Source organism: Crinia signifera, chromosome 3, assembly GCF_055691185.1.
Source record: "Crinia signifera chromosome 3, ASM5569118v1, whole genome shotgun sequence".
NCBI classification, from domain to species: domain Eukaryota; kingdom Metazoa; phylum Chordata; class Amphibia; order Anura; family Myobatrachidae; genus Crinia; species Crinia signifera.
Genome location: NC_139219.1, coordinates 259,492,075 through 259,514,042, shown reverse-complemented (window position 1 = coordinate 259,514,042; position 21,968 = coordinate 259,492,075). Strand labels below are relative to the sequence as shown.

The 21,968-nt window shown below is 47.1% G+C and overlaps 1 protein-coding gene across 4 annotated transcripts in view; it reads left to right on the top strand.

Moving 5' to 3' along the window:
* The window catches only part of MED12L (mediator complex subunit 12L), a 458,604-nt gene that overhangs the window by 3,703 nt on the left and 432,933 nt on the right, over positions 1-21,968 (top strand). For all 4 annotated transcript variants that reach the window (XR_014471810.1, XM_083177939.1, XM_083177937.1 and 1 more), the window contains exons 2-6: positions 764-942; positions 9,204-9,308; positions 16,831-17,022; positions 17,550-17,709; positions 21,794-21,963. Coding sequence is in view for 3 of the 4 variants with exons in the window: in XM_083177939.1 (XP_083034065.1) it covers positions 844-942; positions 9,204-9,308; positions 16,831-17,022; positions 17,550-17,709; positions 21,794-21,963 (726 nt within the window). In the remaining variant the exon portion in view is untranslated. The remainder of the gene's footprint in view (positions 1-763; positions 943-9,203; positions 9,309-16,830; positions 17,023-17,549; positions 17,710-21,793; positions 21,964-21,968) is intronic.

Genomic DNA, 21,968 nt, shown 5'->3' with positions numbered 1-21,968 from the left:
GCATGTCATGGCCATTTTTGGGATGAGTATCAGCTGATGGCTGCGAGCTCATACGTGCAGAAATATGGCGTCTGAGCCACTATTGCGGTGTCCAGTCTGCATAACCATAGCTGCGACGTTCTCCATATTTGCATATTGGGTCTGATTCCGCTTCAGTTGCAGTTTTGCAACTGCACTCAATCGCATGCTGGGGGCCATCCAGCACAGGACAAGGGCGGCCAGCATGAATAGTCCCACCGGTGATTAGGGTTGCCCCCTGCAGTAGGAACACTTGCGCCGTATTTTGGGTTGCACAGCCAAAAACAATCCAGACATACTGTACCTGTGTTGTTCAGACTTCTCCAAGTAAAGACCATGTGATGGCCTCATCACCGCCCCCTGCTGTCCCTCAAACTGTGATCGCATCCTTTGATCTTCAAAGGGGAGAAAAATCATTTGATGGTCAGGGACCATCAAGCTAGCATGTCTGAATCAGGCCCTTATAGTGTTCTTGTTAATTTAGCACATTCTAAAAGAGAATAAATCGAATCTGATTGGTTGCTATGGGCAACATCCCATCTTCAGTAGAACGCCCATTTTAGTAAATTTACCCTGAATGTCAGGATTGAGAAGTCACATTCATCTAGGTATCTTCACACCCAATCATGTGACTGCTTTAGGCTTACCAGACCTGAAACAGTCATGCAGAATTGTGTGACTCAGAGGTCCTTGTGTCCTGGAGACTGAATAGAGCTAACTGGTTTCTTTCTTTTTGTACTTTCAGATTTTGCTGGAAGTTCCCCATCTCCTTGCAGTGGCTCCTTGAGATATACCTATTTCCAGCACAGATTATCATGAAAAGTTATGGCTGCTTTGGGAATTCTTAGCTATGAGCAGAGACCCCTGAAAAGACCCCGACTGGGACCACCTGATGTCTACCCACAGGATCCCAAGCAGAAAGAGGTGAGAGGTTTTTAAAACTGACTGTGAGAATCCTGACTGTCAGCAGGTCATCCGGCACCCCATGGTTATAACCTTTTGTTTAACAAGGGCATTGGACGTTGGCCCTCCAGAACCCCGGACAATCCACTACCTACGCTTTAGCCCTGGACTACCTACATAATGGGGGAAATTTAATAGGATGAGAGATTTGTTCAGAAATCCTTTTTTTTTTTTTTTAAAGCGGCAATCATTTACACAGCAAAACCAGTTTGCTTTGGCAGTGTAAATGATTGCCGCTTTAAAAAAACTGGCGATTTCTTACCAAATGTCTCACTTTCTGGATCTCTCTGTTAAATGTCACCCTCTGTATCTTTCGCTGACTTTCCCCAGCAGAACATCCCCTAGCAATTGGACAACTGCCCCAACCTGGACTTGTAAAGGGTGGAACAGTAGACAATACTGAATTCAACAAATGCAGTCCTATATTGTCACAGTAATTATTGTCTATTGTTTATATCTGGCGCATTGTGACTAACACAGAATAAACAAACTTTCTGTGCCAGCATTTTGTCTATTTGGAAATATACACTTGTATACTCAGCTACTAGTGCAGATTTTTGTTTTAAGACTTTGTAACAGGTTTTAAGACTTTGTAACCCTCCAGTGGTTAATACTGCCTGTATTGTCAGAGAACCTGAGCCCTCTTTGAAACTGCAGCTGATCCCATATATCACACCTTGACAAAGGGAAGTGATAAAATGGAAAGAGATAAACCACCAGCCAATCAGCTCCTACCTGCCATGTCACAGGCTGTGTTTGAAAAATGACAGGTGGGAGCTGATTGGTTGGTGGTTTATCACTCTCCATTTTATCACTTTTCAAGGCTTAGTACATCTCGCTCAAAGTCTTAAAACAAAAATCTGCGTTTGGCCAGCATCCCGCACCAATGAGAACTTGGACGTTATTACATATGCCCCATGGTGTCTCAAATATTCAGCGTGCATATGTGACAATGGGGGTTATTCTGGTTTATATGCTTGCATGCGTCGGAACTGGCGTGACCCCCCGCAGTGAAGCCCCGTCGGTGGGGCTTTGCTGAATATGCAAATGCGGTAAAAAACCCCGAAAACTGGGTTTTTACTGCATTTACAGTTTGGTGAATCTCGCCCAGTAAAATATATATGTATACACACACACACACACACTCCTAGTCATTCTGCTGTATTCAAAGTCTGTGCATTGTGTAAACATTTAAACATATACACTGTTCAAAATAAACTCCATTCTGCTTGGCGGTATCTGGTTACAGGGATCTGATTCTCGTGCACTACCAATAGGGATTTGATTATTTTTCATCACCTGCGCTCACTTGTTACAGACCCTATAACAAGGGCTTTCTCTGTAGCCATCTAATAGCTATGCACAGTAATGTAAGTTTACCTCTAACGAGGGAATCCCCAGGAGCCAGATCAGCCAATAGAAGTAAGCGAGCTGAGTGAAAGCAAGTCTCTGGACCTGATATCTATAAATACCAGCTCCAGGGAACATGCAGATTCCTCAGATAATAAGGCCTAGTGCAGGTATCAGCACTAGCAGGTCTCTTGTGGGCATTTAAGCAGATGTGCTGTCATTTATAATCTGGGGGTTCTGCATTCCCTTGTGGTCTTAGCAGCTATACGTTTCCCTAGGGGACACTGGAGATAAACACTGTTTGTCTGTGGAAGACCCTCCAGTTTTTAATCTGTGAAAAACTGAATTCAAGTCACTAAATCAGATAAGTGAAAGTATTCTCCATCGTTTATTTGGGGGGGGGGGTTGGGGGGGAGTGAATGCTTTGTATTCTTGTTAAACATTTTATATTATGGTCAATGATTAAGTGTAATAAGGCAGGTGTATAGTGCAGACATGGGGTACTACGCAGCGCTGCAACCTGCTGCACAAGTCTGGTCTCTCTCTGAAATCTTTCAGGTCTCTGCCAGGATAATACCATCATCTTATTGATCTCCACTGTGATTTTTGCTTCTGCTTACTTCTACCACAGCATATCCTAGATGATGCTTAGCTCTTGCTTGTGTCGTGTGTTTGTTTTAGATGATGTTCTACTCTTGCTTGTATGTGTATTCTCCATTGAGAGCAATCTATAGCCCTGTACACACACATCGATTTGCTTTTGATTCGATGTTAGATTCGATTTTCTATAAGATCTGGCATTAGATCTTTCCATTCGATTTGGCATTAGATCTGTACTTTTGCATTAGATATCGAATTCGATATACATTCATGGTACATTGTACACATTCAATTTTACTAGATCGAATTCGATATTTCCTTGGCTGCACATTAGATTTTTCTGTTCGATTTTGTGAAAATGGGAGTGCGCATCGAATCGAATGTAGATCGAAAGGGACACAAAAAGCATTCGATTTTGTTTAGGATTCGATTCGATTTTGCTTCTATAAGCAAAATCGAATCGAAAATCTGGGAAAAATCAATGCATGTGTACAGGGCTTAAGTGTTGCTCTGCCAAACTCTCAATCTGACACATTTGCAGTGATAAAATGCATTGAACACTATGGGGTAAATTTACTAAGATGTTCTATTGAATATGGGATCTTGCCCATAGCAACCAATCAGGTCCTACTTCTTATTTATTTAGCACCGTCTAGAACAGGGGTCGGCAATTACCGGCCCTCCAGCTGTTGATGAACTACACATCCCAACATGCTTTGCCTTAATTTTGCTATTTGACCATGCTGAAACTGATGCAAGGCATGCTGGGATGTGTAGTTTCTCAACAGCTGGGGAGCCGCTTATTGCCCACCCCTAGTTTAGAAGATAATAGATAGAATATGATTGGTTGTTATGGGCAACATCCCATCTTCAATAGAACTCTGTATCCAGTGCCGTAACTAGATACATGTGGGCCCAATAGCAAAAGTTTTTAAGGGCCCTATTTATCATATAATGCTGAAAAATGTATAAAGCACATGATACTTTGACAGGCAAAGTGGGTCCCTTTCACCTCTGGACCCCATAGCAGCTGCACCCCCTGCACCTATGGTAGTTACGCCCTTGTCTGTTGTTGACATTGTTTGGCTGTTGATATTGGGATTGTATTAGCTTTGATTGGATTGTTCAGGTGATGGATGGCTAAGTGAAAGAAGCTTCTTGCGAATCTGGATGGATGTTTTGACAGGGATGGACCTGAAGCGTCTTCCGGATGGTAGGATGTCGAACAGGTTGTGCCCGGGATGCAGCTTGTCCTTCGCGATCTTCTCAGCGCGTTTCCTTACTCTGGATGAGAACAGATCCCTTATCGGGGGAGGTTGGTCCCTATGATCCTTTCCGCAGTCTTCACTACCCTCTGCAGTTTTTTTTAAGACTCCACGATGGCGGTGTAGAATATGCACAGCAGCTCCTGTAGGATGTTGAATTTCCTGAGTTGCCTTGGGAAGAACAGGCACTTTTGGGCCTTTTGATGTTTGTGGTTACGTTTAATCCCCATCTTATGTCGCTGGACATGGTTGTCCCTAGGAATTTGAAGGATACAACCCGCGACACCACTGCCTTGGCTTTTGTTAGCGGGACTAGTGCATTTGTGTTTTTCATGTAGTCGACCACCATCTCAACTGTTTTGGTGGGGTTTAAATCGAGGTTGTTGCTGTTGCACCACTGTGTCAGCTTCTCCACTGCATGCCGGTGCGCGGTCTCGTCACCATCCTTGATTAGGCCGATGATAGTGGTGTCATCTGCGAATTTGATGATTTTCACTGACTGCTCAGCTGAGGTGCAGTCATTCGTGTAGAGAGAGAAGAGCAGAGGGGAGAGGATGTATCCTTGGGAGGGCTCCAGTACTGATTGTTCATGTGCTGGACGAGAAGGCGCCGGCTTTGACCACCTGTTCCCTTACCGTTAGAAAGTCAACTATCGATGAGCATGTTGATCCTGGGACTCCTAAGGAGAGAAGTTTTGGCTGCAGGATGCCGGGGACGATAGTGTTGAATTCTGAGCTGAAGTCCACGAATAGGACTTTCGCATAGGTGCCTGGGTGGTCGAGGTGTTGTAAAATATGGTGCAGCCTGAGGTTGACAGCATCCTCTACAATTCTGTTCGCCCGGTAGGCGAATGCATGGGGTCAAGGTGAGAGTTCGCCACTTCTCTCAGGTGCTTCAGTACTAGTCTTTTGATTGCTTTCATGGAAACTGAGGTTAGTGCAATTAGCCTGAAGTCATTTAGGTCCTTCGCAGGTGTTTTCTTAGGGACCGGGACGATGATAGAGCGTTTGAAGCAGGCAGGAACCTTGCACAAGTCCAGGGAGGAGTTGAATATCGTTGTGAAGATAGGGGCGAGCTGAGCTGCACAGGTCCTAATGCTGGCCACACATCAGACCAACTTTCCTCCAACCATCCAACTAGTTGCTTGGATGGAATACAAATCTGGTACTGGATGGGAGCAAATGTAATATTTACTACAGAAATTTGCTCCCAAAATCTCGAAAAGGACAAAAACTGTCACTCGGACGCGGTACTGTAGTTGAACCTGTTTGATTTAAACAATTTGACTGAATGTTTTTGTCCATTTTCATGGGTTTGCACATGTCCTTTGCTTCCATACATTACCACATTTTTATTCCATCCAAGCAACTAGTTGGATGGTTGGAGGAAAGTTGGTCTGATGTGTGGCCAGCATAAGGCTGGATGGCGACAAACCATCCGGTCCTGCAGCCTTCTAAGGTTTTATTCTTATGAGTACTGCTTCTACCTCACCTTGGTCCACGTGCAGGGCCTGGGTGTGGTGGTCTTTGTGATGGAGTGGGGGAGGTACGGCCTGCTCAAATCTGCAGTAGAACTTGTTTAGGTCTTCTGCAAGTTCATGGCTGGTTTCAGACTGTGGTTGGGCTTTCTTGTAATTTGTGATGGTTTGCAGGGTCCTTTGCTGTGAGGTTGTGCATTAGCTTGTTTGTATATTCCCTTTTTGCGAGTTTGATACCCTGAGTCAAGGAGTTCCTGGCTTCTTTGTACTGTGCCCTGTCGGCACTGCTGTGTGCCTCCTCCTTGGCTTGGCAGAGTTTCCTGAGCTGGCTACCGAACCATGGCTTGTTGTTGTTAAAGGATCGGATTTGCTTGGTTGGTACACAAAAGTCCTTGCAGAAGCTGGTGTAGGATGTGACTGCATCCGCTAGTTCATCTATGTCAGAGGCAGAGGCTTCGAACATTGCCCCATCAGAGCAATCGAAGCAGGTCTGAAGCTTTGTTTTTGCCTCGATTGACCAGTTTTTTAAAGACTTGATAACAGACTTAGCAGTCTTTAGCTTCTGGATATATGTTGGAAGAAGGTGGACTATGCAGTGGTCGGAGAGACCCAGTGCTGCATGGTGTATGGATCGGTATGCAGACTTTATGGTGGTGTAGCAGTGGTCTAGCGTTCGCCTGTCTCTTGTGTGGCGCGTGACCTGCTGAATGTATTTTGGGAGCTCCTGGCTCAGGTTGGCACAGTTGAAGTCACTGAGCACAATGAACAGTGAGTCTGGGTGTCTAAGTTCGGTGTCCGTTATCAGAGTGACCAACTTAAGTTGGGCTTCTTTTGGACTTGGATGATTTTAGATGATTTAGGGCCAAATTCAGTTAGAACCATTGCAAAATGGTGGTAGTCTCAGGCTTTAACATCTGGGGCTAATCAATTACAGGCCTTTTTTCTTGCCAAATTACAGGGCCGGCGCTACCCACTCAGCGGCTCCTGCGGTGCAGGGAGGCGCCGGACTGAAGAGGCATAATATGTATGGTATAATATGTATCCGCCATTATGGCGTGTGTTATAATATGTAAGAGGCATTACGGTTGTGGCATAATGTGTAATAGGCATTACAGTGGGTTATAACATGTAATAGGAATTATGGTGTGTGACAATGTATTATGGGCACTACGGTGTGTGGCAATCATGTGTTATAGGATCTACGGTGTAAATTTTGCCTATCACTGGTTTTGGTGTGTGTGTGGTACCAGAATACATTTCTACATATGGTATTGCTGCTACTAAGCCCATTATGTGTTTTTTCATTGTGTGCCTTCAGCAGGCATTGAGGACGCACATTTTATGTTTGCAGGAGGGTGCCGAACACCCTAGCACCGGCCCTGCCAAATTATATAGCAAAATGCTGTAATCCTACCCTCCAACATGGCCCATTCCATTAGGTACAAAATGCTCTGTTCCTGGACTTCCTTACCAGTGGCAGTTGCAAGTGTGAGCCTGCAGCACAGTCCAATATTCAAAAAAGCAAGCCACACCTAATGTCACCCCTAACATCACTGTCCTGGACTCACTGGCGGTTGATGTGACCCCCCTCTTTGAATTTTGGACTGTGCTGGAGTCCAAACTGGCAGGGAAGTCCAGGAACAGAGCATTTTGGGTACTTATGTATTATCATGGCGCCCGGCATCGCTACATTTTCAGCGTAGGCAAAGCTATGTTGTCAGCGTAGCCCAATGACTGCCGTAGTCAGTGTAGTGACTCTGCGGCAGCCCTGCGTAGTCAGCATAGTGTCCCCGTCAGGCAGCTAGTCACCGTACTGTCCCGCGAGCTGCAGCTCTTTCCCCAGCATCCCCGGCAAGCCTAGTGAGCGCCTCTCACACAGCTCCGGTAACTGCCAGATCCCCTGCACTGGCGGAGAGGCGCTCCATTTGTCTGAGACACAGGAGCGTCTCGGTAATCATTGTGGCAGGGTACGGCAACCCTGCCTGTGTCCGCTTCAGTGAGATGGACAGGGTTAGGGGTTCGGTAGCGTGTGCGTCTCCTGCACAAAGGGGGGGGGGGTTGCGGTGTTCAAGTGCATCTCATGCACAATAAAGGACGCATTTGCCAGTGCTCCATGTTGCATACTGGCAAATGCCTCCATTTCAAACCCCCACTATCCACACCAGCCCGAAGCATGGTGAGCCCCGGTACACATCCTCCCGACCTTTTCATACCCCCACTATCCACGTCGGCGTGGAGTTGATTTTCTAAAGTGTGGCGAGCGGACGTGGATTACTTGACGTGTATTCCGCATCCCAACGCGGGGCTCGCTGCGCTCGCCATGCTTCAGGCTCGCTGCACTCGCCGCGCTTTATAAAATAAACTCCACACCGATGTGGATAGTGGGGGTATGAAAAGGTCGGGAGGACACGTACAGTGTCCCCTCGCGGGGGTCGCTATGCTCGCCACGCTTCGGGCTGGTGTGGATAGTGGGGGTGTTTCAGGAACACATTCACACCTGTCATGTCAGGCAGGTTAAAATGGTCAATGGTGCCCACACAATGTAATAAGCACTGACTGACTACGCTAACTGCGTAATGCTGACTGACTACGCTAACTAAGTAAGCTCCGACTGGCCGCAAATGGGTGGGAACACAACACTGATACTAACAGGGACGCTGCCTATGCTGGCCGTGGGAATACTACGCTGATTCTGACAGGGACGCCACGCTAACTATGTAATGGGCGCCGTGATAATACACAAGTACCGCATTTTGTACCTAATGGGTCATGTTGGAGGGTATGTGTAATGAAAGACAGAGGGCCAGATGTAATAAGCTTCAAAAGTGATAAAATGGAGAGTGATAAACAGCCAGCCAATCAGCTCCTACCTGATATGTTACAGACTGTTTGAAAAATATCAGGCAGGAGCTGATTGGCTGGCTGTCTATCACTCTCCATTTTATCACTTTTGAAGTTTAGTGCATCTGACCCAGTTAGTGGTAAATTTACTAATATAGGAGTTCTATTGAAGATGGGATGTTACCCATAGCAACCAATCTGATTATATATAGACCAGCAATCAATTAAAATCCACCCCACACCATCCCGCCCATGTGTGAATGTGATTGCAGCTGTGTGAAGAGGGGGGAATTTATTTGACCGTCAAATTAGCCCCCCCCCCCTGCCCCACCCACCCAAGAAAGCTGAAACTTGGCGCTGGGATGGCTGTGGGGATTTTGGGACCACTGATGGCATCAGCATCTCTCTCTCCAAAATGGCTGGGAGACGCCTTCATTTTCTGGGGCACTTCCATAAAGCGCTGAGGTTACACCCCAAAACTGTTAATCAACTTGCGAATGGCCATCGCCGGCTGTGTTCACAAGGTAATTCGATAATCGCTCAGCTGTGAATTCGCAGCCCGGCGATCAGGTCTGATCAGGCCCATTAAAAGAAAAAATATTTTGTAATCATTACATTTGGAGAGTGACAACTACCTACAGTATGTAATACAACAAGCACTAAGTGTGAGCATTATTGTATAATTACAGGATGAACTAACTGCAGGGAATGTAAAACAAGGATTCAGTAACCAGCCAGCCTTTTCTGGAGACGAGTATGGATCTGCCAGGAACATTGTCATTAACCCATCGGAGGTAAGCGAGTTGCGGATGTAATACCAGTGAATGGCAAAAAAACCTAGTGGGATTTGTGCTATTACTAACACATGTTCCATTCCTTACATTACACAGTGGCCTATGCTTTATACTGTGACTACATGATCTCCCTGCTGTATTTATTATAATCACTATATAAACCTATATTCCAAAAGGGAATAAGGAGCACTAAGGTGCTCACCAGTAACTCCCATTCCCTGCAGTGCAGCAGTATGAGTGCCGCTTACTAACAGATAATAAATCCCTTTAAGTGCAGGCTGAGGGCCAGATGTATCAAGCTTCAAAGTGGCCAGCCAATCAGCTCCTACCTGTTATTTCTTTGTCGTCCACTAGGGGGCACAGGAGTTCACGCTGGGTATGAGAGGTGAGGTAGCAGAGCGTGCACCAAAGGGTTACAAAAATGTACCCAGCATGCTCCCTGCCTCCCTTCTCCCTCATAACCCGCCCCCTGACCCTGGGTCACCAGTTTTTTCTTTGGTGCCAAGGAGAGAGCAGCACCATTATCGCGGCTGTTAGAACAGCCATGGGTTAGAGCTGCTGCGGCGGGTGCTCTTTTAGTGAATCACCGGCAGCGCAGCTCCATCACTCGGCGGCAGCGCTGGCGACTGGGCTGGGGACTTCCGTCGCGGGACCCTCTCTCGGAGGCTCCCGCATGCTGCACTCCGTCCCCGGGCAGGTAAGCGGCGGTTCCCTGCTTGCAGGGAGCCGCGTCTAGCAGCGATCCCCCCCGTTTGTATGGGAGTCAGCGGGGGGGCAGGCAGTGGGGGTCTGGACTGCTCCACCTTTCCACTAGATCACCAGGGACAATTAGTCAGGCTATGTCCCGGGGGTTGATGCCTGAGGGGGAGGTTAGACAGCCTGGAAATGTTGTATATTGGGCCTGGTTAGTACTTGAGTGGGAGACCACATAGGAACACCAGGTGCTGTAGGTTAGTCCCTCCCCCACCCCTGGGGAAGTGCTGAGGCTTGCTCTCTGATTGCCCCAGGTGTCCCAGCTCCTCGTTAAGGTCCTAATCAGCAGCCATTCTGGCACTTGCTGGGTTAAGAGACAGAGGCTGCTGGGATTCTCCCCCACACCCTGCTCCTGGAAGCCTGGTGTGTGTGTAGTATTTCTCCTCTCCTGCTGCTGGCTGGATTGTTGAGCTCTGCTGATGTCTTCTTTCGAATATCATTGGAAGCTTGAAGACAGCCTGGGATCTACAGCTAATGCTGTATATTGGGCCTGGTTAGTACTTGAGTGGGTGACCACATAGGAACACCAGGTGCTGTAGGAGTACGGAGGGTGTAATGGTTAGCATTACTGCCTCACAGCACTGAGGTCCTGGGTTCGATTCCCACCATGGTCCTAACTGTGCGGAGTTTGTATATTCTCCCCGTACTTGAGTGGGTTTCCTCCGGGTACTCCGATTTCCTCCCACAATCCAAAAAAAAAAAATATTTTTGCCCCAGGTGTCCCAGCTCCTCATTAAGGTCCTAATCAGCAGCCATTCTGGCACTTGCTGGGTTTAGAGATGGAGGATTCCCCCCCCCTACACCCTGCTTCTGGAGCCTGGTGTTTGTGGTATTTATCCTCTCCTGCGGCTGGTACTCTGATGCTGTCTTCCTTCCAATATCATTGGAAGAGATGAAAGTTTGAAACGCTGTCACCATTCATAGCATTGGCTTTGCATATACGGTGTCTCCCTTTCAGCTTGCTGAATTGTTGAGTTTATCTGCCCATACCAAATGGCTTTGCTAAAGCTTTGTGGGTAAGGCTGCAAGTGTGTTGCTTGGGTGTCAGTGTTGTAACTGCTGGTGTTTTTTGTCTTTTATCATGGACAGTATGCCTAAGGCGAAACCTGGCAAGGAGACTCCATCTCAGATGCATGTGTGGACATACTCTCTCGGCAGGAGGAGGATATCTGTTCCAGGTGTTTGGCCCTTGAAGCAGATCTTCTGCTGCCTTCACAGCAGGAACCGGCCTGGGCTTCGACCTTGACTCAGGTATTGACATATTGACCGCTTGTCAACTCCTTACCTCCTGCGCCCCTGCCCCCTGTGCCCATGCCCCCTGTGGCAGTGGCCAGCACCAGGGTTGGGGCAGCTCCTGCTTATGTAGAGCCCCCTTGGTGGCAATCCTTTGCACAATCTGTGCAGGGGTTGACGGCTACTCTGGCGGGCAGGGATTCCAGGAGGCAGTGTAGGCAGCAGAGTCCCGATGCGGGTTCTCCGCGTTCGGATTCCAGCTCAGTGGCGGGATCCGCAGGGGCCGATGACACTTTGTCCTCAGCGGAGGTAGAGTCTCTGATGCAGGAGGTTAAGGCAGTCCTCCATAGGGAGGATGAGGCTCCTGCCCCTAAAAGTAAAGACCTGCTTTTTAAGCGTCTTAAGAAAGTATCGGCCCAGCTCCCGCCTTCGGCCCTCATGGGGGATTTATTGGAGACTGCGTGGTCTCAACCGTTTAGAAAGTTCCAGCTTTCCAAGCGACTTACTACTTTTTAACCTGTTCCTCCCACAGAGAGGGCTAAGTGGGAAAATCCTCCCCTGGCGGATGATCATGTTGCGCAATTAGCTCGCGCTTCAGTACTGCCCATTTCGGATTCTTCATCTTTGAAGGACCCCTCTGAGAATTTCCTCAGGACTGCTTTTCACAGGCAGGGGCCATTGGGTGTACCACGCTTGCCGCGTCATGGGTGGCCAAGGCAGTGTCTGAGTGGGCGGGCAAGGTGGAGAGAGGTTTGTCCGACGGCACTAGTCCTTCCTCTAGATTTTCCTCATCCACTAAGGGAGCCAAGCCCTGCACCAAGCAGCCCTGGGCTACCAGACGTCCAGTGGCTAAACAGGTCAGGGAGGTGGTATCCAGGGGCTATGCCCTGACATTCCGGTTCCCCCCTCCTCAGTGTTATTTTTGCACGGGTCTTCCAAAGGACCCAGCGAAACGACAAGTGCTACAGCTTTCCATCTGCTCTCTTTTGGACTCGAACGTCATTGTTCCAGTTCCTCAGGAGCAGAGGGGTCAGGGGTTCTTCTCCACCCTATTCTTGATTCACAAACTGGATGGTTATCACCGTCCTATCCTGAATCTGAAATCGCTCACTATTTTTCTGCGAGTGCCGAAGTTTCGCATGGAGTCACTGCGTTCGATCATTCTCTCACTGGAGCCAGGGGACTTCATGGCCTCGCTAGATATACTTCACATCCCCATCCGACAGGAACATCAGCACTTTGAGGTTCGCCCTTCGGGTCGAACACTTCCAGTTCAGGGCGCTACCTTTTGGTCTATCTACGGCTCCCAGGGTGTTCACCAAGGTGATGGCGGTCAGGGCTGCACACATGCACCGGCTGGGGGTTCGGATGATTCCATACCTGGACGGCCCACTGATTTTGGCAAAGTCCCCAGACCTACTACGGAGTCATTTGATTACACTTCTGTTATCTCACGGTTGGAGGATAACCTGGAAGAAATCGTTTCTTACTCCTTCCCAAAGGACACTTCACTTGGGAGCTCGGCTGGGTACTCGGTTGTAGAGAGTATATCTTCCAGAGGATAAGATCCACTCCCTTTAGAGGAAGATTCATTCCCTTATAGGTCACAGAAGGGTCTCAGTACACAAGTGTATGGTGGTGTCTTCGACATGGTAGAGTATACACAGTTTCACTCGCGCCCACTTCGGCTTTACACTCTCAGCCAGTGGACAGGAGATCATACTCGTCTAAGGAGTCAATTGATCACACTGCCCCTGAAGGTTCGCCTGTCTCTCACATGGTGGTTAAAGACAGACAACTTGTCTCAGGGCCGCCCGTTTTGGATTCCAACCTGAGTCTTGCTTACCACGGATGCCAGCCTACGGGGCTGGGGAGCGGTTTGCAATTCTCAATCTTTTCAGGGTCGCTGGACGGCTCAGGAGAGTCGCCTTCCGATCAATCTCCTGGAATTGAGAGCAATCCTTCTGGCTCTTCAGAGGTTGGGGTCCCTCATCCGAGGGTGCCCTGTAAAGATTCGGTCCGACAGCACCACGCCTGTGGCCTTTATCAACAGGCAGGGCGGGACATGCAGCAAAGGAGTGATAAAAGAAGTCTCCAAGATATTCAGGTGGGCGGAGAAGCAGATTTCTGCAATCTCTGCAGTCTTCATCCCAGAGGTTCTCAATTTTGAGGCAGACTTTTTAAGTCGGCAAGATAGTGTACGCATTCCCCCTGTTTCAACTCCTACTTCGCCTTCTGTGGAAGTTCAGGAAGGAGGGAGGAATGATGATCCTAGTGGCCCCAGATTGGCCCCGTCGAGGTTGGTACGCGGATCTATGGAACCTGTTGGTAGCCTCTCCTCTGAGTCTACCTCTGCGTCCAGACCTAATTTCACAGGGGCCATTCCGACACCCGGACTTGAGTCGCCTGGCTTTGACGGGCTGGCTGTTGAGGTGTCCCTCTTTAGAAGTTTTCCGGGCACTTCAATCGTCTCCTTTCGAGCCTCTGGAGGAGGTGGATCTGAAATCCTGGAAGGTGGCTTCTTGTTGGCTATTTCCTCAGCACGAAGGGGGTCTGACATGAGTGCATTATCATGGAAACCGTCTTTTCTGGTATTTCACCCGGACAGGGCGGTTCTTTGTACCAAACTGGATTTTCATCCAAAGGTGGTGTCTGAGTTTCACCTTAACCAGGAAATAGTGGTGCCTTCTTTTCCAGGTTCTTCTGAAGCTGAAGCTTCTCTTGATGTAGTCCGTGCGTTGCAGATTTATCTTCGCAGGACTAAGTCAACTTGTAAGTCGGGTTCACTGTTTGTGTTTTATGAGGCCAATAAGAGGGGCTGGCCCGCTTCCAAACAGTCCTTGGCGAGATGGCTCAGATCAGTGGTTCGCCAAGCGTATCTTTCCGCACTGATTACTCCCCCGGAGGGGATTACTGCACATTCTACCAGGTCTGTGGGTACATCCTGGGCCGCTAATCGAGGCGCCTCAGCTGAACAGCTCTGTAAGGCGGCTACTTGGTCCTCTTCCCAGACCTTTATCAAGTTTTATGCATTTGATACCTTTGCATCGGCTAATGCACAGTTTGGTAGACATGTGCTTTCCGCAGTCCAGGAGCGTCCCCCACCCGTGAGGGGGACAGCTTTAGGACGTTCCAGCGTGAACTCCTGTGCCCCCTAGTGGACGAAAAAGAAAATAGGATTTATGGTCTTACCTTGATAAATCCCTTTCTTTGAGTCCATAGGGGGCACAGGACGCCCTCCCAGACGCACCTGGTAGCGGGGCTTCCTATGTAGGAAAGTTCCATGGCTTTAGGGCCTGTATGCTATGTGGGTGTGCGTTTGCTCTTCCTTCTTCTCTGGCTCTGCTCCTACCTTGGGCTTGCTAACGAAACTGGTGACCCAGGGTCAGGGGGCGGGTTATGAGGGAGGCAGGGAGCATGCTGGGTACATTTTTGTAACCCTTTGGTGCACGCTCTGCTACCTCACCTCTCATACCCAGCGTGAACTCCTGTGCCCCCTATGGACTCAAAGAAAGGGATTTATCAAGGTAAGACCATAAATCCTATTTTTTCAAACCCAGCCTGTTAAATGGTAGATAGGAGCTGATTGGCTGGCTGTTTATCACTCTCCATTTTATAACTTTTTAAAGCTTGATACATCTGGCCCTGACTGTGCTTTAATACTGCCATTGTGCAGCTGGATAGAAGAAAATCAGTCTCCAGCAAAGTGCAAAAATGAGTTAGAACAGAAGTACATTGCTTACTGACCAGTATTTCATTACATTACATATTTATTGTATAACGTATATTGTGACAAGGAATCCCATAAGCTGGGTGAGATGAAGTCTTGGTCTTTATTTTGTAGCAGGTAAACAGCATACCAGGTAAACAGCATAGGCAAGGATGGTTACAGCATTAAGCTGTCACAGCATAGTACAAACTCCTCAGTAAGTTCCAGCGGTCCCTACTGTAGACCACACCCAGGGCCTATCACTTGGGCAGCTATTCCACCATCTGGAGCGAATGCTCGCCCCCTCTGCCGCCTGCATCCCCTCGGACAGAAATAATTTCATGGTCATCAACCATTGAATGATTTCGCTCCTCTTCGGATATGAAAGTCAGTGAAAACTGACTTGTTTCACATGGAGATGGTCAGTTTGACGTCATGTGACATCGGCCGCCCACCCGGAGCAGGCATTGGCATTTTCATGGGGATGTCTATAAAATGCTGGGTGTTCCCCTGCTCCATCCCCATGTCCGTCCCTGCCCGCTGCCCTCTGGAGCAAATGGCTCAGTGAGTGTGAAGCCATTTGCTCCCGGGGTTTGCACATATGCATAAATGCGCATGCGCAAACCCCAAACATCAGGGAGTGGGCTGAATTTGGCCCACTATGAGCGGGTCTGAATCGGACCTCAAGTTCATCATTAGCCATCGCTCACGCATGAGCCACTGCACACTACACAGTGACCTTGACCTGTGGTGATGTGTTCCTCACCCAGCCATAACAGTAAGGATCCATGTCCTGGATAGGAGAACAGCATTAACTCCCAAATTCAGAATTTGAAATACAATCTATTTTAAAAACACTCTGTTTATATACTCACACATATAGGGGCATATTTACTAAAGTGAAGGTTTTTAGAAATGGAGGTGTTGCCCTTGGCAACCAATCAGATTCTAGCTATTATCTTCTATAAGGTGCTAGATAAATAATAAGCACAATCTGATTAGTTGCTATGGGCAACATCTCCACTTCTAAAAACCCCAAACTTTTGGTGAGTTACACACTTGCTGGATCATTCGTTGTGGGGAGGGAGGGCCGGGGTGTACGGAGGCGGATGCAGAGCTCACCCATGGGAATGTCCATCGGTTTATGGGCATCCACCTGAAAACGCTGGGCATTCCCCTGCGTACACGTCAGCGCCCGCCCCATCTGCGGTGGTCAATGAAGAAAATAAGTAAGTTCTGAAGGCGGGAGAAATCATTCAATGGTCATCATTCAATGGTCGGCAAATGATTTCTCCCGCTAGCGTAGGCATGTGAGGCATAGTTAATAATTGCATATGCAGTAACATATACGATTATTATCGCAAAGTGATGCCCGGCGATGTGCACCGGGTCCCCCCTCCCTGCCGGAACCCTTACACAGCTGTAAGGGCTCCGGTTCCTCCTCCCTGCACTCAGAAGTGGTGCAGGCAGGAGGAAATCACTGGTCCGGGCAGCACAGCAGGAGGCTGCCCGGACACAGGTGATGGCGGTGCAGTGCAGATCGGCGGGGGGCGCGTGGGGCGGCGGGGGACGCGAAGTGAAGCCCATAGGCTTCCATGGGGTTACTCCAAAAAGGAATTGGCGTAACCCCCCCGCAGCGAAGCCCCAGCAATGGGGCTTTGCTGCATATGAAAATGCGGTAAAAACCACGAAAACAGGGTTTTTATGGCATTTTTAGCTTGCTGAATCTCGGCCAATGTATTTTGTTCCTTTATATTTTTAATACAGGTATAGTATGTATACACTATAATGATTTCATGTATTTACTGTATGTTTTTCAACTTCCAGATTGGAGCATATTTTAGCAGCATTTTAGCTGAAAAGTTAAAACTAAACACATTTCAGGACACTGGGAAGAAAAAGCCACAAATAAATGCCAAAGACCACTATTGGCTGGTGACCGCTCGCTCTCAGGGTGCGATTCACAGCTGGTTTACAGATCTAGCCGGTAACAAACATCTGACTGTTTTAGCGAAAAAGGTATGGCATCCTTTCATTGTGCCAGGCTATGATATGTATTGCTGCAGTGTGTATCGAATTATTTAACATTGTCTTCAGACATGTTGTTGTTCTTCACAGGTGTAACACTAGGGAACAAAAAAAATATATCTTTTTTTTTTGTGGTGCCCAAATTATAGACCTGATTCAGGGTATTTGTGTGCCACTGATTCCGAATATACCATTAATTTCGATCTAGGAACTCTAGTTTCTGAGATATTGCTGATGTCATTACCTATTGTTCTTATGATTACTTTATATACAGTATACTTATGATTTTGCAGATGTTCTGTTGATGTTTGCGTGTGTACTTTTATATGTTCTTGGGAACTATAAGGCTGGGGCCCAACATACCATTAACGGGACCCGATGGAGCTATCTATTAATTCCCCTTTAACTGGCCACTTAGTCAAGAAGATATGTTTCATTGTTCATTGTGCTGTGTAGATTGCTGTCTTAATGAATTGCCTGTGGTGTATTATCTGTAACTCTGTCACTTGGCATTGCAGGTACCAATTCTTAACAAGAAAGAAGATCTTTTTGGATACCTGGCCAAATACTCAGTGCCACTATTGCGAGCTGCCTGGTTAGTGAAGATGACGTGCGCATACTATGCTGCTATTTCAGAGACCAAAATAAAGAAACGTCAGTCAGCTGATCCTAACATAGGTGATATATTGTTACTCTTCTCCCATACTGGCACATGTACAGTATAAGCTTATTTATGAAACCAAGAGTGTTAATTTATGGTGGTCGGTAGAACTCTTATAAGAGAGAACTTAAATCTCTGTGTCTATGATATTTTGTGTACAATGTTTCTATGCCTGATGTTCCATGATGTACAGTATTGAGGAATAATATAGTGTACCATATTTTAGTATACCTAATCTGTTTGCACATTTTAAACATAAAGATGTATCCTGATACACACAGCGTTTATATGCTATTCCAGGGGGGCAAGAGGACTGAGTTACTCTTTACTATGTTATCCTAAAATGTTGTGATTGCAGATGCAGCTAAACGGTCCTAAACCTCACTCTTTGTAAGGGTGGCCAATCTGGATTGGGGGATCCTGGGATTTTGGCCTAAAATCGGCAAGATTTAAATCCCGGGATTTCAGGATCAGTGTTTGCAGTTTTTTTGTTTATGCCATACAGTACTGACCACTTGTAGCACACAGACGCTACCTGATTGTCCCAACCCCCGGCTGTTCATAGGTCATGCTCCGCAGCTCCACACTGGCCTGTATTGCCTCACAGGCACAACAGCCCAGGCTGCCACAAAGAGAGTAGTAAAGCACATAGGGGCAGATGTATTAAGCCTTAACAAGAGCTAAATGCAAGGGTGATAAAGAGAGATGAACATCCAGCCAATCACCTCCTAACTGACTTTTTTCAAACACAGCCTGTAACATGGCAGTTAGCAGGTGATTGGCTGCATGTTTATCTCTCTTTCTCACCCTGACATTTATCTCTTGTTAAGGCCTAATACATCTGCCCCATTAGCGGAGGAGAAGGAGTCTCCTGACTGGAATCCGGGGCAGGCAGGGACGGCGCCACCACTAGGCAGCTCTAGGCATTTGCCTAGGGCGCCGGCACCTGGAGGGCGGCAGTTCGCCCCTTACCCCCAGCACTGTGGTACCTGTGTAAAAAAACTTCCTTCCCTGCTGAGTGCTGGTGCGTGCAGGGGTGTCCGTGCCGCCGGGGGAGCCTGCGGCGCTGTTATTGTGTATAAGCTTGTTGCGGCCGGCGGGGTCCCTACAGTGAATAGAAAATAACTAGCGCTATGCACGCGGCGGCACGGGAAGCGCTAGTTATTTTCTATTCACTGTAGGGACCCCGCCGGCCGCGACAAGCTTATACACAATAACAGCTCCGCAGGCTCCCCCGGCGGCACTGACACCCCTGCACGCACCAGCACTCAGCAGGGACGCCGGGGACGGAAGTTTTTTTACACAGGTACCAACCTTCCCCCCCCCCCCCGGCACTGGGGCGCCCCCACCCCGACTCGCCTGGGGCGCTCCGGTGCCTTGCACCGGCCCTGGGGGCAGGGGGCTGGGGTTTGCAAGAAAGATATACTGTAAGGACTGAGGGGGAAGGGAGGAAAGAATTGAGTGTAGCCACCAAATCTTGCAAGTGCCACTACCAAATTAATCCTTGGAATCCTGTGAATAAGCGTTTTTGAATCCTGAATCCTGGAATGCAATAAAAAGCCCTGGGATTGGCATCCCTACGTACAGGGCCTGATTTTGGTTCACTTACAAAAGTAAATTCTCTCTCTATTGGACAAAACAATGTGCACTGCAGGGGGGCAGATGTAACATGTGCAGAGAGTGTAATATTTGGGTGGGGTTTGTACTTCAACCTGATATCTATATTGCAGTGTAAAAATAAAGCAGCCAGTATTTACCCTGCACAGAAACAAAATAACTAACCCAAATGTAACTCTTTCTGCACATTATTATATCTACCCCCCTGAAGAAGAAGTTTTTTTTGGGACACTGGAGGTAGATAAAAATCTTGGCTCCAGATTGCAAAAAAAGAGAGACCCGGCGCTTCAATGGAGTTGTATGTAAGAATAATTGATTGGTATTTATCAATTAGTAACTCAATTACCTTCCGCTGCAGCTATCACCTGTGGGTTATGCTATACCCACATTAAACACACATAAAAAAACAGAATGGTGAATCATGCGCTGTTAGGTAAATTGTATCAATTAGTACCCCGAATAGTACTGCTGGTATAGAATGAAGGTCGGACACACTGTTTATATTTAGTAACAATTTATAAAAAATGTATCAGGTAAAATAACATTTGTAAGACACAAGACATAAACAATTGTAAGTAACACTTATATTTAAAAGGCAAGTTGGATTGGAAATAGTGGGCGTTTCTCAGAGTCTACACAGGCATTATTTTGGATACAGATAATCAAAAGCTATTGTATTTGAGGTATGCCCTCAACGTGATGAAAAAAAGAGGCTTGGCTCATAATTGCAGTATTCCCATGAAGTCACATTCTCCAAAGCCATCCCCCATTGTCAGGAACCCCAAGTACCTACTTCAGATTGTTGGAGCTATGAATTTAGGACCGTGCATGTGGAATGTATGAAAACACAGGTCTACAGTAATTGTTCCCACTGAAAAGTCAAAAGCAAACTGTACTGGTCCCAGGGCCTATTCACAGCTGACTTACAGTACTTATCTAGACTATTCTTAAGCTGGCTACACGCTGACCATTACAGTATATCCTCATACCTATTGTTCTGTAGATATATCTCTGGATGGATCGGGCAGCGTTTTCGCCATACACCCTGCTTAATGAAACCACTTCCATTTTGCTGCATGCACCACTTTCCGTTTTATAAAGTTTATTATCCCATCAAGTGGCAAAATCTATATTCACTTACCAAAAAATTGAAACTCAGGCCAGCCCTGCTTATGTCACAACTGGGCGGGCATCCCAGTTGAGCTGTCAGTCACTGCAGGCTCATGGTGCAGGTTGTAGGGGTGTAGGGTGATATATAAAATTATCTTCACAATAATATCACCCAGCTCAACTCCTCTGCCCTGCCCCTGCTATTTTTTTTTTTTTATTGGTTATAAGCCCTCATTTGATGATAGCCATTTTGAAGAATAATATAAAAAGCCACTGTGGCATTTTTTTTTTTTTAAATATGTATGCATATTTACAAAGTACTGTACTAGGTCTTCTTACAGGGACAGTAAGCGCATGTCTTACCATCTTATACACTATATTCAACATGACATATGGTACAGTACAGTGCATATACTGTATATGGCGTTACTAGAACATTTCGGTCTGACAGTAGCAACACAAAAACGAAGTACTGTCCCCAACAAGGGCCGCCCCTAGGCACATGTCTCATGAGCCTAATGGGAAACTCACCACTACATCCTACCAAGATCTGTAGGGACATGGTCACAAGGTCAACCCTATGAAGATCGACACCTGAAATAGATCGACGTGGCTAAGGTCAACAGAGTCAGAAGGTTGACACAAGCATTAGGAGCATATTGGGAAGGTTTTTCAGGTTTTTTTTATCCGACGTGCCGACAGGCGGTGTTTCATACCCTACCATCCACTACGGTGTGGTGGGAGAATAGAATAGTGTGCCGAGTGCAGCAAGGTATCGCACCGGTACACCTAGATGGTGTCCTTGTCAAGTATGGTGACTTTTGGGGGCGAAAAACTGTATTGACCTTAAGTGGTCGACCCAATGTAAGTCGATCTTCATTGAGTCGACCTTATGACCCATACCCAATCTGTATTTCCCAACCGAACACATGACCTGCTCCCCTTATTTTGGGCTGCACAACAGGGCTTTCTTCTATCCTCCGAACTCACCTCTTCAGGCATCTTATCATACTCTAGAACCCCCCACATGACCTCCATAAGCCATGCTTTCCAATGACATCCCCTCTATACAGTCCATGCATAACTGTATATAAAGTCTCTTTCTACATTCACATACCCCAGGCCAACAATGCTGTGTGATTGGAGAACCTTTGCAGTCTGACATGACCAAATCTTCCTGCATCAATTTCCTATTTCCCTATAGAGTGCAAGCTTATGTGCAAGGCCCTCTTAACTCTGTCTGTTATTACCCAGCCTCATTCTATTACTGATTTGTTCCCAGAATGTGCTGACAAAATGTATCCATAGGTGACCTGTATACTTTAATTGTTTATATTTTAAAGTGCTAATGCTATTCTTTGAATCCCTTTGTAGAATGGACACAAATATTAACAAGGTATCTCCGAGAACAACTGGTGAAGATTGCTGATTTTTACCACTCAAATTCCAGCCTGTGCATTAGTGCTGTGGTTGCGTCACAAGATGTGGAAGAGGCATTCATGCACTGGAAATACAACGAGAAATTAGCATTTTACATGTTTCAGGTGGG